The sequence below is a fragment of the Ornithorhynchus anatinus genome, chromosome 13, assembly GCF_004115215.2.
Source record: "Ornithorhynchus anatinus isolate Pmale09 chromosome 13, mOrnAna1.pri.v4, whole genome shotgun sequence".
Lineage (NCBI taxonomy): Eukaryota > Metazoa > Chordata > Mammalia > Monotremata > Ornithorhynchidae > Ornithorhynchus > Ornithorhynchus anatinus.
Genome location: NC_041740.1, coordinates 2,797,356 through 2,813,989, shown reverse-complemented (window position 1 = coordinate 2,813,989; position 16,634 = coordinate 2,797,356). Strand labels below are relative to the sequence as shown.

The 16,634-nt window shown below is 59.2% G+C and overlaps 1 protein-coding gene and 1 long non-coding RNA gene across 2 annotated transcripts; one reads left to right on the top strand and one right to left on the bottom strand.

Annotated features, from left to right (window-relative positions):
* Positions 1 to 4,417: 4,417 nt before the first annotated feature.
* On the bottom strand, positions 4,418 to 16,231 carry LOC103165994 (zinc finger protein 777). Its single transcript, XM_029078090.2, has 6 exons — positions 15,943 to 16,231; positions 13,141 to 13,515; positions 11,909 to 12,035; positions 10,529 to 10,642; positions 5,989 to 6,108; positions 4,418 to 5,622 (listed from the first exon to the last, which is right to left on the bottom strand). Exons 1-6 carry the CDS (start codon positions 15,964 to 15,966, stop codon positions 4,418 to 4,420), a joined length of 1,965 nt encoding a protein of 654 aa, XP_028933923.1. The 5' UTR covers positions 15,967 to 16,231.
* On the top strand, positions 9,000 to 9,858 carry LOC114816265. The gene is made up of 2 exons (XR_003764029.2): positions 9,000 to 9,047; positions 9,526 to 9,858. It is a non-coding gene; the product is annotated as an uncharacterized LOC114816265 (long non-coding RNA).
* Positions 16,232 to 16,634: the final 403 nt, after the last annotated feature.

Here is a 16,634-nt window from a genome sequence, read left to right as displayed (position 1 = left end):
TGGAGTGCTACGGTGGAAGAATCCTGGACTGGGCAGGCTGACAGGGAAGGGGGAGTTCTGAGGGAAAGCAGAGGGGGGCTTTCTCAGCCAGATTTTTGTGCGCTTTACTGAGATCTTGATGGTGCTCTTTCAAAAGCCGGGCCTGGTGATGGATTTCATGAGTGGCAGAGGCGGTGAGGTGTCAGACAGTGTGCTGAGTGAAGGGTTGCTGTGAGGAGGGGGAGTTTGTGAGCAAATTTTGTCCTCTCAACCATACCTCGCTCAACTCTCCTGCCTCCGGTCCTTTGCTCACACTTCCGTGCCCCCCACTCGACTTGCCTATCTTAGAGCCGCCCCCTCCCACCCGCCAATCCCCCTACCTTCTCTCGTTAGTTTATAAGATCGTGGAGGAAAGGGATCAAGTCTCCTCATTCTGTTGTATTCTCCCAAGCGCTTAGTACAGTGCTCTGCACAGAGTAACCACTCGGTAAATACGCCTATTATCTTCAAAGCCCTCCTAAAGTCCCACCTCTCCCAGGAAGCCTTGAATGAATTTACAACACCCCAAGTCCCTTTATTTGGCTATTTCAGCCTGACATTTGTACACGTGAGATAGCCTTAGTCTCCTTCCTGCTTCCGCTATTTGTGAATCATTTTATCTGCCCGTCTTCCCTATTACAGTTATAAGCTCCTTGATGGAGAAAAATGTCTCCACTTCTAGTGTACTCTCCCAAGTGCTTAGCATAGCGTGTCGCACTCTGTGGACGCATCCGATAATACCATTTCTCGCTTGCCTTGAGTGAGAATTTGGTGGGGGGGGTTGTGTTTTAGGAGGCTGTGCTCTCTGGATTGTAGGATTTAATAGGGCACCGTCACAGATCGTGATGGTTAAGGCCCCAACACCAGGTGAAAGGCTGTTACTAACAGCTCATCCTTGTCCTGAAAGACTCCCTTTAAGGGTTAAGATTTCAGGAAGAGGCTGGTTCAAAACCCAGTGTCCTCACTTTGCTTCTGTCTTGGTTATCGAAGCAACGATACCTCTATTGCTGCGCTTGCGGTAGAAGGTTCTAAGCAACCTGGAGAGAAGGGGATTGTGTCTACTAATTCTAACTTACTCTCCCAAACGCTTAGTTCAGCGCTCAAACACTACCGATTCCTTGAAACTGCGTACCCCTAAATTTTTGCCTTAGTTTTGGGCCTGGCTACCGAGACTCGCCTAGAAGGCCAAGGGCGAAACGGGAAGAGGGAGTGAGAAAGAATAGAGCCCTCCCTCCCCCTTCACAAAAGGGGTTAAAACACATCCTAAGCATCCCACAGAATCGCAAAGGACCTAACAGGGATCTGACGCCAAGTCTAGACTCTGGGGGGTCAGGTCGGCCAGGGACGGTCGAGGAAGGATGTTTCGGGAGCAGGATAAGCTTCATGACTCCGATTCTCGGGAGAGTCGGGGCGCTTCAAGACTAAGGGGGCCTGAAGATCACCTTAAGAGTCAGGGCAAGTGAGAGGTCCTGGGAGCGTTGGGTGCGCGGGGTTCCAAGATAGATGTTCAATGGGACTGACAGTGTGTTCAGGCCATTGACTGCAGATGAAAAGGCCTCTGGGTCAAATCCGGGTGCCCTCCGGGTCAAATCCAGGTGGCCCCTGCCAAGCAAGGCAGCCAGGATTGCAGCACCTCTCACCTCCTTTAGCAAACAGAGTTTGCAGCTCCCATTTTTTTTGCTTCCCTTCATGAGGCAAGCTCTTCCCCAGAGAACCCAGTCCCAGGAAAGCAAGAAATAAACCGTTCCAGGCTGATGCTCAAGGCCCGAGGCCTTCCCTCAACTCCGAAGGGCGTCGACCCCGAGAATCACAGGGGGCTTCTCACCCGTGGACCGAAGAGGTCTCCGGGAAGCCGATGGGGTTGGTTGGGACTGAGGGGGAGCGCAGGGTGCGAGTCGGGAAGACTAGGCTAGCCAAGGGAGCGGAGTTACTGTAAAAGCTCCCAGCAGGAGTCACACTTGTACACATCTTTATTAGCCACTTGGTTCATAGGCAGAAACGACCAGGTGGAGGGCACCCGGCCGAGGACGAGATTCTCGTTCGGCCCCGGGGCGACTCCGGGGTTTTTGTACAGGGGTGGGAACATCCAATCGGGTTTTTGGTGGCGTCACAGGACACGGACCCCACCTGGGGCCAACCGTCCAGACGCACACGAGGGAAGGGAGGGAAGAAGCCTGAGCCGTTAGTCCTGCCCGACTGTAAAACCCGTGCTGTCGGGTTTTACTAATACTTTACAACAACACCCTAGAGAAGGGGGTGGGGAGAGGGAGAAGCTGAGAACGGAGGCCGGCAGGTTGGGAGAAAACAGCCTTTCCTCTTTCCCGGTCCACACACGGATGCACAAAGACCCCACACGCTCATCTCCACAGAGTCGGCCCCGATTTCTGGCGTAGGGGCGAGAGCTCAAGCTCAGCCCCAGTTTGAACCAGACAGTCCGGCTCCCGGCCTTCCCTCGGGGGGAATTACGGGGCCTCCGGCCCAGACCTCTCCCAGACACCCTCTATTTTTCTCTTCAGAATCTAAACTCATTCCCGGACCCCCGGCCTGCAGAGAGTCTGGCTCCCGGCCTTCCCTCGGGGGGGTTACAGGGCCTCCGGCCCAGACCTCTCCCAGACACCCTCTAGTTTTCTCTTCAGAATCTAAACTCATTCCCAGATCCCCCGGCCCGCAGAGAGTGCGGCTCCCGGCCTTCCCTCGGAGGGATTACGGGGCCTCCGGCCCAGACCTCTCCCAGACACCCTCTAGTTTTCTCTTCAGAATGTAAACTCATTCCCGGACCCCCGGCCCGCACAGAGTCCGGCTCCCGGACTTCCCTCGGGGGGATTACAGGACCTCCGGCCCAGACCTCTCCCAGACACCCTGTGGTTTTCTCTTCAGAATCTAAACTCATTCCCGGACCTCCGACCCGCACAGAGTCCGGCTCCCGGCCTTCCCTCGCGGCATTACAGGGCCTCCAGCCCAGGCCTCTCTCAGACACCCTCTAGTTTTCTCTTCAGTATTTAAACTCATTCCCGGACCCCCGGCCCGCAGAGAGTCCGGCTCTCGGCCTTCCCTCGGAGGGATTACGGGGCCTCCGGCCTAGACCTCTCCCAGACACCCTCTAGTTTTCTCTTCAGAATCTAAACTCATTCCCGGACCCCCGGCCCGCACAGAGTCCGGCTCCTGGCCTTCCCTCGGGGGATTACAGAGCCTCCAGCCCGGGCCTCTCCCAGACACCCTCTAGTTTTCTCTTCAGTATTTAAACTCATTCCCGGACCCCCGACCCGCAGAGAGTCCGGCTCCCGGCCTTCCCTCGGAGGGATTACGGGGCCTCCGGCCCAGACCTCTCCCAGACACCCTCTAGTTTTCTCTTCAGAATCTAAACTCATTCCCGGACCCCCGGCCCGCACAGAGTCCGGCTCCCGGCCTTCCCTCGGAGGGATTACGGGGCCTCCGGCCCAGACCTCTCCCAGACACCCTCTAGTTTTCTCTTCAGAATCTAAACTCATTCCCGGACCCCCGGCCCGCACAGAGTCCGGCTCCCGGCCTTCCCTCGGAGGGATTACGGGGCCTCCGGCCCAGACCTCTCCCAGACACCCTCTAGTTTTCTCTTCAGAATCTAAACTCATTCCCGGACCCCCGGCCCGCACAGAGTCCGGCTCCCGGCCTTCCCTCGGGGGATTACAGGGCCTCCAGCCCAGGCCTCTCCCAGACACCCTCTAGTTTTCTCTTCAGTATTTAAACTCATTCCTGGACCCCCGGCCCACAGAGAGTCCGGCTCCCGGCCTTCCCTCGGAGGGATTACGGGGCCTCCGGCCCAGACCTCTCCCAGACACCCTCTAGTTTTCTCTCCAGAATCTAAACTCAGTCCCAGACACCTGGCCTGCTCTGGCCTCGCCGGCCGCCCAGTGGCCGCTACCGTCCTGCCGGGGCCGGGAGGGTGTGTGTGGGGGGTCTCAGGAGCGGCCGAGATCCCACCACGGTGGCCGCTTGTCCTGCGCAAAAAGGTTGGTGGTGCGGGGGGGGCAGGGGCAAGGCAGTCAGGGTTGGGGTGTGCCCCGGGTAATGCCGACTGAAGCGTGCTGCAGCGGCGACCTGGGTTTCCTTCCCCTCCAGCTCGGAGGTGGCCGGCTCAAGGTCACACAGGTCAAATGGGCAGTCCAGGGACCGGCAACCGTCCCCACCCCATCACGTCTCAGACCCCCCACAGACTACCCCCCCGCTCTCTATCCCCTGAGCCCTTCCCACCCCCAGGGAGGGGGGCAAGCCTGGAGTTTTCACAAAGGCAGGCCCACGGAGGGTCTCGAGGCCTGGATCCCGTCCCCTCCCAAACCCTTGGCTGACCGAGTGAATTTACCCCACCATTTCTGGGCCCTGTTCAGAGCGCCCCCCCCCCCCCGGCCCCGCCCCGGTCGGTCCCTTAGAGTCCACCGTTCTCCATCTTCACGTATGAGACGGGGGAGTGGAAGGGCCCCGCGGGGCCCTCCTGGGAGCCCCCCTGTTCCGGCCCCTGACGCCCCTTATTCTCCCATGGAGTCCGGAGGCCCTCGGGGGCCCCCGGGGGCTGCTTCCGACGGCGGTTCCCCGCCGGGCCCTCCGGGGGCCGGAGCCGTTCCGGCCCGCCGGGTCCCTCCCCGGCGGGGCCGGGCGGGGGGTCTCCCGGCGGCGGGCAGCCCCTCTCGCAGTCGGCGCAGGGGCGGGGCCGCTCCCCGGCGTGGACCAGCTGGTGCCGGACGAGCCAGGAGCGGCAGACGAAGCTCTTGCCGCACTGGGCGCAGGGGTGCAGCTTCTCCTGCGTGTGGCCACGGAGGTGCCGCAGGAAGCCGGGCTTCTGGGCGAAGCGCTTCCCGCACTCGGCGCACTTGTAGGCGCGCTCCCCCGCGTGGGTGTTCTGGTGCACGGTCAGGTTGGCCAGCCGGGTGAAGCGCTTCTCGCACTCGGCGCACTGGTAGGGCTTCTCGCCCGTATGGGTGCGCCGGTGCTCCACCAGGGTGGACAGGCGGCTGAAGCGCCGCTCGCACTCAGCACACTGATATGGTTTTTCCCCGGTGTGGGTGCGCCGGTGCTCCAGGAGGGTGGACAGGCGGCTGAAGCGTTTCTCGCATTCGGCGCACGGGTAAGGCTTCTCGCCGGTGTGGGTGCGGTAGTGGGTGGTGAGCGTGGACTGGTGGATGAAACTCTTGCCGCACTGGGCGCAGGTGTAGGCCCGCTCGCCCGTGTGCACGCGGGCGTGGCTGGTCAGGTTGGCCTGCTGGGCGAAGCTCTTGGGGCACTGGCTGCAGGCGTAGGGCCGCTCGCCGCTGTGGACCCGCTGGTGCTGGGCGCAGTGCTCTTTGCGGGTGAAGCTCTTGCCGCACTCGGCGCAAGGGTACGGTTTCTGGGCCGCGGGCACCCCCGGCCGGCGGGGCCCGGCCGGCGGGGCGCCCGAGTCCCCCTCCCAGGGGCCGGCCTTCCTCGTCGCCGGCGGGCGGGCCGGGCTCCCGCAGGCCCCCCGGTCCGCCCCCGTCTCCGCGCCCTGGCAGAGGCGCCCCTGGGCCTTGCCCGGAGGGGGCCAGGCGGGGGCCGGGCTCTCCTGCCCCATCTCGGTGCTCTTCTCCTTCTCCTTGCTCATCAGCCAATCGTCCGCTAGGAGGGAACAGAGAGACGTCGCCACGCCGGTCATCCCCCTGCCTCGGGCGGGTCCCCCGGGGGCCGGAGCGGGCACGCGGCCGCCCCCGCCCGCCCCCTTCAGCCCCCCTTCCCACTTGTTCGTCTCGCGCCTCCCCCGGGGGCCGGATCGGGGCCGTGTCCAAGAGTAGAGAGAAAGAGGAAGAAAGGAGGAAGTACACACCCACACACATCCACAAAAAATCTGGACGTTCCAGTCGCCTGAAATTAGGCAGACAGGCCCCACCGGTGCCCGGTTGCCGGCCGTGGCCCCGGACGGGTCGGAGGCCAGGGCCCGTCGGAGCTGGGGGACCGTGGGAGCCGTGGACCCCGGCCGCCCCTTACCCGTGCAGAGGTCGGTGGAGATTTCCCTCTTCCCAGGGCTCTGCTGGGCCTTCCCACAAGACTCGTCCTCTTGCTTAATCCAGGGCAAGCCAACGGGTGGGGTCGTGGGGGATTCCATTTCTAAGAGAGACAGAACAAACGTGGTCCGGCTTGCTGTTTCCCAGGAGGCCCCCAGCCCCTCCCAGAAGCCGGAGGGGCCGGGAGGAGGCCGGGAGAGGGGATGGGGGGGAGATAGAAGGAATCCCCCACCTCCAGGCCCGTTTCTGAGTTGGTTCAGCCACTTTTACCCATGAGGATAATGAAGTCGTTCTCCATTTTACACCCACTCCAACAGCTAAGAAGAATCAGAACAACAACGATAATAACAATGTCTACCAATTTTGGTATTTGTTAACACTTATTATGTGGCAAGCACTGTTCTAAGCACTGGGGTAGATACAAGATTATCAGACCCCACGTGGGGTTCATAGTCTAAGTAAAAGGGAGAGCAGGTATTGAATGCCGTATTTTGCAACTGAGGGAACAGCTGCAACTACTCAGGGAACTCCCAAACCTACCCCTCCAGCCCCGACCTCCCTCCGTCTTTGCAACTTTGCACTTCCTCCTGCTCTCCTCGGATGTTCCGCTGACCCTTTAACAAGTCTAAAACCAAAGTCCCTCATCTTACCTCCCACACCCCTCACCATTTTTTAAGAAAAAACCAAAAAGGTATTTGATATGTGCCAGGTACTGTACTAAGCACTGGAGTAGATTCAAGCCAATCGAGTTGGACACAGTGTGTCCTACGTGGGGCTCCCGGTCCTAATCCCCATTTTACAGAGGAGGGAACTGAGGCCCAGAGAAGTGAAATGACCTGCCCAAGGGCACAGCAGACATGTGGAGGAGCCAGGATTAGAACCCAGGTCCTTCTGACTTCCAGGCCTACGGCCTTTCCTCTGGGCCACACCGCTTCTCCCTCCGATTTTCCCAACCCTGCTGACCCCACCATTCTTCTCTGTTCAGCTCGTCGTGGGCAGGGAACGGATCTACCAACTCTGTTATATTGTCCTCCCTCAAATGCTCAGTACAGTGCTCTGCACATAGTGAGCGCTCAATAAATACGATCGATCGAGCAGATGACTGATTGTTGGATATTATCCAAGACTTGCCCTCTCCTTTGAATCCGCACATTCAGTCAGTCAACCAATCCTGCCGGTTCTCTCTTCCTCGGCATCTCTAAAATCCACGGCTTCCTCTCCATCGAGACTGCCGCCATGCCGGTCCGAGCCCTTCGCTACTGCAACAGCCTCCTCGCCGACGACCCTGTTGTCCTCCAGCTCCGCCTCTCTCCCCTCCAGACTGAACTCGTCGTAGGCAGGGAATGTGTCCGTTTATTGTTCTACTGGATTCTCCTAAGTGCTTAGTACAGTGCTCCGCACACAGTAAGCGTTCAATAAATACGAGTGACTGACCGACTTCACTGCCCGTGTTATTCTTCTACAGCATCATTCTTGCACATCCCCCCGCTCGCCAAAATCCCCCAAGGACTAAATCCTATCCCACATCAATTCCTGCATCAGCCTCCTTGCTGACCTCCCTGCCTCCCGTGTCTCCCCATTCCGGTCCATACTTCCCTCTGCCGACTGGATCTTCCCTCTGCCTCCCAGATCACGTTCAGACCATGTTTCCCCACACCTCGAGAACCTCGAAGTGGCTAGCCGGCAAACCCTATTCTACAGGCTGGGGTAGGTACAAGTTAATTAGGTCAGATGCAGTCCCTCTTCTACATGGGGCTCACAGTCTAATTAGGAGGGGGAATGGGTATTTAACCCCCATTTAACAAGAGAACCGAGGCAGGGAGGGAGAGGCGAGATTTGCCCAGGGTCACACAGCAAGCAACAGGCAGAGCCGGGATTAGAACCCAGGTCCTCTGACTCCCAGATCCGGGCTCTTTCCACTAGATCCCGCTCCTGGGTGAAGGGAGCCCCACTCCCAGCTGTCAGGGGAAAAAATCCACCCTGCCTCAAGGACCCAGAGATTGGGCGCTGGAGCTGTACATTCCAACTGCTTAGTACAGTGCTCTGCACATCGTAAGCGCTCAATAAATACTATTGAATGAATGAGAGGCCTAGATGCCAGATTACGCTTGAAGGACTGCAGGCTTCCTGGAGGAAATGGCAACGGGGTGAACCCCCCTCGTCAGAGAAAAGTGGGGCTCCAGATCAGTTCTTGGAACCCTCCCTTGAATGCCCTCCTCTCCAGTGACCGGGGGGTGGGGGAGAGGAGGGATTTGTGGTGGGGCTCGCCCCCCCAGGGGCACCTGCATCCGGTGGTTCCTGCTCTGTGCAAAATCAAGAGCCCTGGCCACCACAAGACCTGCAAGCCTCTCCGCAAAAGTCGGCGGGAGTGGGGCAGGAGGCGGCAGGGAGAGAGCCATCCATCTCCCCCATCGCCCCAACACCACGGACGGCAGCGGTTTGGCACAGCAGCCCACCAAAATGGGCTCCCACCCCCGGCCAGGGCAGGGCCACGGTCAGCCCATCACCACCGAGCTCGGGCATCATTTGATCGCCACCACCGGCCGCCAGCTGCTGCTGGTCCTCCTCCTCCTCTCTCTGGCCCAGGACAAAGCTGGGCAGCAGGAGGGCAGCGCATAGCACTGCAACGCCAACCGTCTTGGCACCGGGCATCAGCGGTGGCGTCCGCCTTTGGGACAGCCCTGAAGCGGGAAAAGAATCCAGACCCCCCAGGACCCTCGCTGGCAACTGGCAACGCCTCCCTCTACCAGAAAGCGAGTGGCAGAGTGGCAGTCTGGGCGGAGGGCAGGGCACTATGGCAAATTCCTACAGGGGTACTTATGCCAGAACTGCGGGGAAGAGATTCCTTCTCCTCTAATAATCATAAAAAGACAGCGTGGGTATCTGTTAAGCAGTTATGGACCCAGATCGTGCTAAACAATGGGCCAGATCCAAGATGATCAGGTCGGATCCAGTCCCTGCCCGACTTGGGGCTCACAGTCTGACGGGGAGAGCGGTTATGAGTCCCCATTTTACAGATGAAGAACCCAAGGCCCAAAAGAGGTAAGTCCTCACCTCGACACTGACCACGTTAGAGTAGTGTGAGGAGAAACCGGCGGGGGAGTGGGTAAGGGGCGGGGGATCCAGCGAGGAGACGCAAAGGGTTTCGGGGCAAGGAATCAGGTCCTGGGAGGAAAGCTGCTGCAGGGGAAACATAAAATGGTGGTTTCGAGGAAAACCCCACTATCCCCGGAGCGGCGAAAGCCTGGGGGATTAATGATTTGTTCTCCGTGGGCCGGCCGGCAGCCCGGAGCCAAAGGGGGTTGGGGTCGGCTCCAGGCGGAGAAGAGGGAGCTGCGGGGACTCAATCGCCACCTCCTTCAAGGTGACGGTGGCCGGTTGGTCCTTCCCCCCAGCCCCCCACACCCCTAGGGGAGGAAGGGGGTGTCGCCCCTACCCCCTCAGCACCCCTGGCCCCCAGAGCTGCCTCTAAGTCCAACTGCTCAATTCCAAGTTCCCAGGAATCTCTCTCTCCCAAAAGGTGCCGTTCTACCCGCTCAGCATGGGCAGAGGACGTGACGCCCTTTCTGCCCTGGGTGCCCTTCTCCCCAGCCAAGCCAAGCCAGCGCCCGGAGACCGTTCCTTCAGCCCCAAGCAGCCTTGTCCAGAAGAGGTTCTGCCAGCCCACCGACCCAAGTTCTTGGACCCCTTCCCCCTCTAGACCGTAAGCTCACTGTGGGCACTGAAAGAGCCTACCAGCTCCGTGGTACCGTCTTCCCCCAAGCACGTAAAGTATTCTGGACACATGAAGCGCTCAATAAATACAACTGATTGACTGAGACGGAAGGGGCTTGGGCCCTTTGAAGGGCCTACATCTGGACTCATCCCTTCCTTCCTGCTTGGCCTTCAGAACCCCGACCCCCATCTTGACGGTGATGAAGACTCTGGTGGGGGCAGGTGTTAGCCAGGAGAGGGTCAAAAGCCTTAGAGATGAAGTAGGAAAGAAACCCCCTCAACTCCCTCCTCGACCCCACGGCACTTAAGTACAAACCTATAAATTACATATTATAAATTACTTATTTATTCATATTACTATCTGCCTCTCTAAGCGGCGAGCTTATTATGGGCAGGAAATGTGTCTGCTAATTCTGTTGTACTAGACTCCCTCCCATGCTTAGTACAGCACTCTACATTGTAAGCACTCAACAAATACGATTGGGATGGCCAGGCGGCAACGAGGGAGGGCCCGAAGAGGCGAGAGGAGGAAGGCGACCTTTATGACTTTTCTCTTTATAATATGTAAGTGCTAACAGTGGGCCAGACACTGCTAAGCGCTGGGGTAGATCCAAGCTAATCAGGTTGGACACAGTCCCCGACCCACATGGGGCTCGCAGTCTTAATCTCCATTTAACAGAAGAGGTCACTGAGGCCCAGAGAAGTGAAGTGACGTGTCTCGGGTCACGGAGCAGACAAGGCCTTGGATTTTTGCCGTGGTTGCAGAGGTGGGAGCCTCCCCGGGGTTCGGGTGAGGGACGCATACTCACCAGCGGCGGGGTGTGGAGGGATCCCCGCTTCCACCGCACCGGGTTGATCCCGCCCACACGGCTCTTCTCCTCGCTCCATCTGGGTCAGGAGATCCGGTTTGGAGATGGCGTAGTCTTGGCAGGGCAGGAACAGCGGAGAGGGGAGAGTCAGCGCTTCGGCTGGGTGGGTGCTCGGGACTTTTAAGCCACCCACCCTATCCTTGCAAAACCATTTACCCCAGAGGACGGGAAAAGCCCAAGACCACTGGCCCAGGTCTAATGGTGGGAGGTGGGTCCCTCTCTCCCCCACCCAGCAGAACCTGCCTTCAACCTCAGCCCTTGTGGGCTCCCCACAATCCAGCGGAATCTGAACTCAGCCCCCTCCCCACATCTTCACCAGCCCAGGCTTTGGTGAGCAAAACAGTCAAGTTGCTCCCTTTCTCCTCCCCGCATGCCAGGCTCTGGCCCAGATAGGTTCAGGGACCGGGGAGTGACTAGAAGCAGGCAGATGGAAGGGGGGATCCTCCGCTCGGGGCTCAGTTTCCCCACGGGAAGGACCATCAGGTCCCTCTACATCAAAAGAGGTCAGAGGTTCAATCTGGAGCAAGGTCACACGAATACCATCTAATGCACCAGTTGAGCCCATCCTACGAGGACGGAGAAACGGAGAAGACGACAGGGCAGTGAGGTGAGGGAAACCAGGATGGGCGGTGACGGGCGGTGATCTGGGGTCCCCACCCCCTGGGAAGACATACCCCTATCGACTGCAGCTGTCACAGGGGGTAGAAAGTTGGAGGCAGAAGGCAGGATCCTTAAGATAATTTATTTAGATTAATAGACTGTCTCCCCCTCTAGACTGTCAGCTCGCTGTGGGCAGGGAATGTATCTGTCACACACTTCTATGCGCTTGGGGTAGGTACAAGTAAATTAGGCTGGACACAGTCCCTTTCCCGCATGGGGCTTACAGACAAAGTAGAGGGAGAACATGGATTTGCTCCCCACTACATTTGAGGAAACTGAGGTCCAGAGAAGTGAAGTGACTAGACCAACGTCACACCACAAGCAACAGGCAAAGCAGGGATCAGAACTCAGGTCCTTCTGACTTCCGGGCCTGTGCTCTTTCCATTAGGCCACGTTGCTTCTCTTCCAAGCGCTTAGTACAGAGCTTTGCACACAGTAAGCGCTCGATACATACTCTCGACTGGTTAGACCACCACAGCCTCACCAGTCTGAACTATGCAAGAGGAATTTTGGACCGCTAGGCTGTAAGCTCCTTAAGGGTAGAGATCAGACCTTCCAGCTACATCGTAATGTTCTCTCCCAAGCGCTCAGCACAGTGCTCCGCACACGGCCGACGCGTAATGAACATTCTCAAAGATCTGACTGACCCAAGCCCCTTACCCAGAGAGACCAACGTCTCGTAGTTGCCCTTCGTGGCGTTCTTGTAGAGCTCCTTCTGCCCCTGGTCCAGGTTCCCCAACTCCTGCTCCGAGAAGTAGACGGCCACGTCGTCGATGATCACCGGCACCTGTGGCCCCCAAAACCATCACACCCCGGGCCCGAGCCGACGGTGACGGTATTTAAGTGTTCACTGTGTGCCAGACACTGTTCTGAGGGCTGAGGTGGATACAAGCTAATCGAGTTGGACACAGTCCCCGTCCCACATGCGGCTCACAGTCGTAATTCCCGTCTTATAGACGAAGGAACTGAGGCCCAGAGAAGTGAAGTGACTTGCCCAAGGTCTCACAGCAGACATGTGGTGGAGTTGGGGTTACTCATTCATTCAGTTGTATTTACTGAGCGCTTACAGTGTGCAGAGCACTGTATTAACCACTAGGAAAGTACAATACAGCAATAAAGAGAGACAATCCCTACCCACAACGGGTTTAGTCTAGAGAATCCTCTGACTCCAAAGCCCATGCTCTATCCAAGTCCAAAAAGCACTCAGTACATACCACTGATAGACAGGGAATGTGCCTAGGACCTGTTGCAATGGACTCTCTCAAGTGCTCTGCACCCAGAAAACGTTCAATAAATGCCATTGCTTGATTGATCAGTACTATTAATCAACGCTGTTGAGGTCAAAGATGGTTGTTCAGCGCTTCCTGCTGTAGTGGACAGAGCATGGGCCTGGGAGTCAGAAGGTCATGGGTTCCAATCCCAGCTCTGCCGCCTGTCTGCTGTGTGACCTTGGGCAAGTCACATCACTTCTCTGCACCTCATCTGGAAAATGAGGATTGAGACTATGAGCCCCACATGGGACAGGGAGTCTGTCCAACCCGGTCTGCTTGTATCCGTCCCAGCGTTTAATACAGTGCCTGGCGCATAAGCAGCACTTAACAAGTACCGTAATGACAGCTATTATTTTTAATACTACACGCCAGGTACCGTACTAAGGGCAGAGATAGATAGAAAATCATCAGGTTGGACACAGTCTCTGTCCCGCATGGGGCTCACGGTCCATTATTAGTACCCGATCAAGCAGGGGAAAGATGGCTGACCTCTCTTGGCTGAATAATGACCCTCACTGACCTGGTTGGTAGTTCCAATTCCTGGCCATCACCCCTTGCCTCGGGGTCCCCCCCAACAGAGGCCGGTCCCCTTCCCCGCCCCGGCGGCCACCCCCCGCTCACCTTGGGGACCTCGCCGTTGGTGGCCGGGGGGAGGCGGAGGATCCAGAAGTTCCTGTTCCTGAGCAGGTTCTCCATGTTCTCCAGCCTCCTCTGCAGGAGCCCGTACTCCTGCAGCAGCGTCTCCAGCACGGCCCACTTGCCCTCCAGCCGGCTCCCGAACTCGGCCGCCGTCCTCTCGCAGTCGGCCAGCTTCTTCTCCGCCGAGCCGGCCCGGCCCTCCAGGCTCAGCAGCCGGGCCGCCTGGGCCTCCACCTTCTGCTCCACGGCCTGCACGGCGGTCACCACGGCCAGCAGGGAGATCTCGGCGGCCGGGAGCTGGGTCAAGGAGGACACCACGGGGGCCGCTGTGGGGGGGCCTGAGCCCCACTCCGGACACTGCGCACAGGGAGAGACGTAAGATGGGAGAGGGCGGGGTTGGGGGGTGTCCATGTCTCCACTGGACGAAATCCACCGATGATCCCCATCCATTCTCTAGAACCTCCGTCTCTGACATAAATCGGGCCAACATCCCCCATTTTCCCCCCAACCCAGCCGTCTCTCACGCTTCTGCAATCATTTATCCCAGCCCTCGGCACCCACGTGTACCTCCCATTCAATCGTGTTTATTGAGTGCTTAGCATATGTGGAGCACTGTACTAAGCACTTGGGAGAGGACAACAGAACGGTAAACAGACACATTCCCTGCTCAAGGCGAACCCAACTGGACATTTTTATCACTTATTCCGATCGCTCACAAACATTTTTCGTTCCTTCTGCCCCAGCCGACCGTCGACTCCTTTTGCAAAACATCTGTCAAGTTTTCTGCTAAGCACTGAGGTGGATACAAGTTCCTTGGGTCGGATACAGTCCCTGCCCCACATGGGGCTCACAGTCTAAATAGGCGGTAAGACAGGTATTTAATCCCCATTTTAGAGTTGAGAAAGCTGAGGCTCAGAGCAGTTAAGTGACTTACCCGAGGTCACAGAGCAAAACAATTAGCAGAGCAGGGATTAGAACCCAGGTCCTCTGACTCCCAGGGCCGGGGTCTTTCCACTAGGGCCATGCTTCGTCTCACGTGGGCGGGTAATATATCACTTCGGCCTGCCTTTTCTTCTCTTAATGGCGTTTCTTAGGCGCTTAGTATAGTGCACTAAGCGCCGGGATAGACACAAGCTAATCAGACTGTACACAGTCCCTGTCCCGCATAGGGCTCACAATCTTAATCTCCATTTTTCAGCTGAGGTAACTGAGGCACAGACAAGTAAAGTGATTTGGCCAAAGTCACACAGCTGACAAGTGGCGGAGCCGAGATGAGACACAGGTCCTTCGGACTCTCAAGCCCGGGCTCCACCCACTAGGCCGTGTTGCTTCCATTTATATGCTGTACTTCCCAAGTATCTAGTACAGTGGACAGCACCAAGAGAGCACTCAATAAATCCACTACTGTCCCTCGGAATGTCCAAGAGGGGTCCGGGACCCTGCTGGGGGAGACCCACACCCCATTAATCGTGGCTGAAATCACCCACCAGCCCCGTCTTGGCGGGCAACCCTTTTCCCAGAACTAGGTCCTCCACTCGGGCCACTTCCCGGGTCCCAAGGGCCTCAAGAACCACTGAGCTTCCAGGGGCCGGAAATCCTAGAAAATCTTTTTTAAAAAGGGGGTGAGGGGGAGAAGGGACGGGAGGTAAGATGAGGACTTCGTGAAAGGGTCGGCAGAACATGGAGGGAGAGCAGGAGGTACTGCAAGGCTACAGAGATGGCCAGAGGTCGGAATTGGAAGGGTAGATTTGGGGGTCACCTGAATAATTGCAGCTGCTCCTTAAAGACGGTCCCTCAGCTGTCAAATGGGGGATTCAATACCCTCTCGATCCATCGATCGGAGACATTTATTGAACGCTTACTGCGCACAGGGCGCTGTATTAACTCCTTAAGAGAGGACAGTGTAACGGAATTGGCAGGTGCCTACCCTGCCCCTAATGAGCTGACAGTCTACCCTTCGACGATCTTGGACCCAGCCCATCGCTTTGAACAGCGCTCGACACATCCCCTCGGAGGTTTCGGCTGCTGCACGCAGAGAGCCCTCTGGCTCCTGGAGCCGCTGCGGTCGCAGCTGCTGCACGCAGAGGGCTCTCCGGCTCCCGGAGTTGCCCGCGTTTGCAGCTCCTGCATGCTGAGAGCTTTCCGGCTCCTGGAGCTGCTGCGGTTGCAGCTGCTGCATGCGGAGAACTCTCCGGCTCCTGGAGCTGCTGCGTCTGCAGCTGCTGCAGGCAAAAACCTCTCGGGCTCCCCGAGCCGCTGCTGCATGCAGAGGGCTCCTGGCGCTGCAGCGCTTGCAGCTGCTGCATGCGGAGAGCTCTCCGGCTCCTGGAGCTGCTGCGCTCGCAGCCGCTGCATGCTGACAGCTCTCCAGCCCCTGGAGCTGCTGCGCTTGCAGCCGCTGCATGCTGACAGCTCTCCAGCCCCTGGAGCCGCTGCGCTCGCAGCCGCTGCATGTTGAGAGCTCTCCGGCTCCCGGAGGGGCTGCATGCAGACAGCTCTCCGGCCCCTGGAGCTGCCGCGTCCGCAGCTGCTGCATGCAGAGACCTCTCCAGCCCCTGGAGCCGTTGCGCTTGCAGCTGCTGCATGCGGGGAGCTCCCCGGCTGTCGGAGCCTTCCCCCGCCGTCGGGCAAGAAGCCCGGGCCGGCGACCCTTTCCCTCGCCGGGAATGCCCCGTGCAGAGCGCGGCAGGGCGGCGCTCGGCAAAGCCCCTTCCCCAGCTCGGCAGGGGCCGGAGCAGTTGCGCGCTCGGGCCCTGGCGGCGTCCTCCGGCCTCCCGGACTCACCTCGGCCGGAGCCGCCTCGGCCATGGCGCTTTGTTCCTCGGGACGGACGGACGGACGGACGGACGGACGGGGGTCCGAGCTCGGCCTTCAGCCCCCCGCGGGCTGGGACGCCGGGGGGGCTCCGCTCGTCCCCCCGCTGCGGCGCTGCAGGCAAGGGCTCGACCCTGCGGCTCCCGGGGCTCCGGCGTCCCGCTGTGGGCTGCGGGGAGCCGAGCGGCGCAGCTGCAGCCCCGCACCCCGGGAGCTCCCGCTCCGCCGCCGCAGACCTCGAGCAGCGCCCAGGCCCCGCAGCCCGCTCCCGCTCCCGCTCCCGCTCCCGCACCCGCCTCCGCACCGCCACCTAGCGGCCGCCGCCGCGCGCAACACCCACCGGGCCGGGCCCCACACCGCCGCCTAGCGGTCGCCGCTCACAATGCCCGGATGGCCGGGCCCCCCGCACCGCCACCTAGCGGCCCCCGTGCGCAACGCCCGCCTGGCCGGGCCCCCCACCGCCACCTAGCGGCCTCCGCGCGCAACGCCCTGATGGCGGCGGCCCGCGGGCTCCCCCTACAGCGCGGCCCGGAATACTGCTCCGTGGGAGGGAGAGGAATAATAATGTTGGTATTTGTTAAGCGCTTCCTAGGTGCAGAGCGCTGTACTAAGCGCTGGGGGAGACACAGGGTCATCAGGTTGTCCCACGTGGGGCTCCCGGT

Coding starts and splice junctions, on each gene's coding strand:
- LOC103165994 (XM_029078090.2), bottom strand. CDS start 15,966: ATGGCCGAGGCGGCTCCGGCCGAG. Junction 10,643..11,908: donor CGAGACGTTGGTCTCTCTGG/GTAAGGGGCTTG, acceptor TGCCCTGCCAAG/ACTACGCCATCTCCAAACCG. Junction 6,109..10,528: donor CCCTCCACACCCCGCCGCTG/GTGAGTATGCGT, acceptor TGTCTCTCTTAG/AAATGGAATCCCCCACGACC.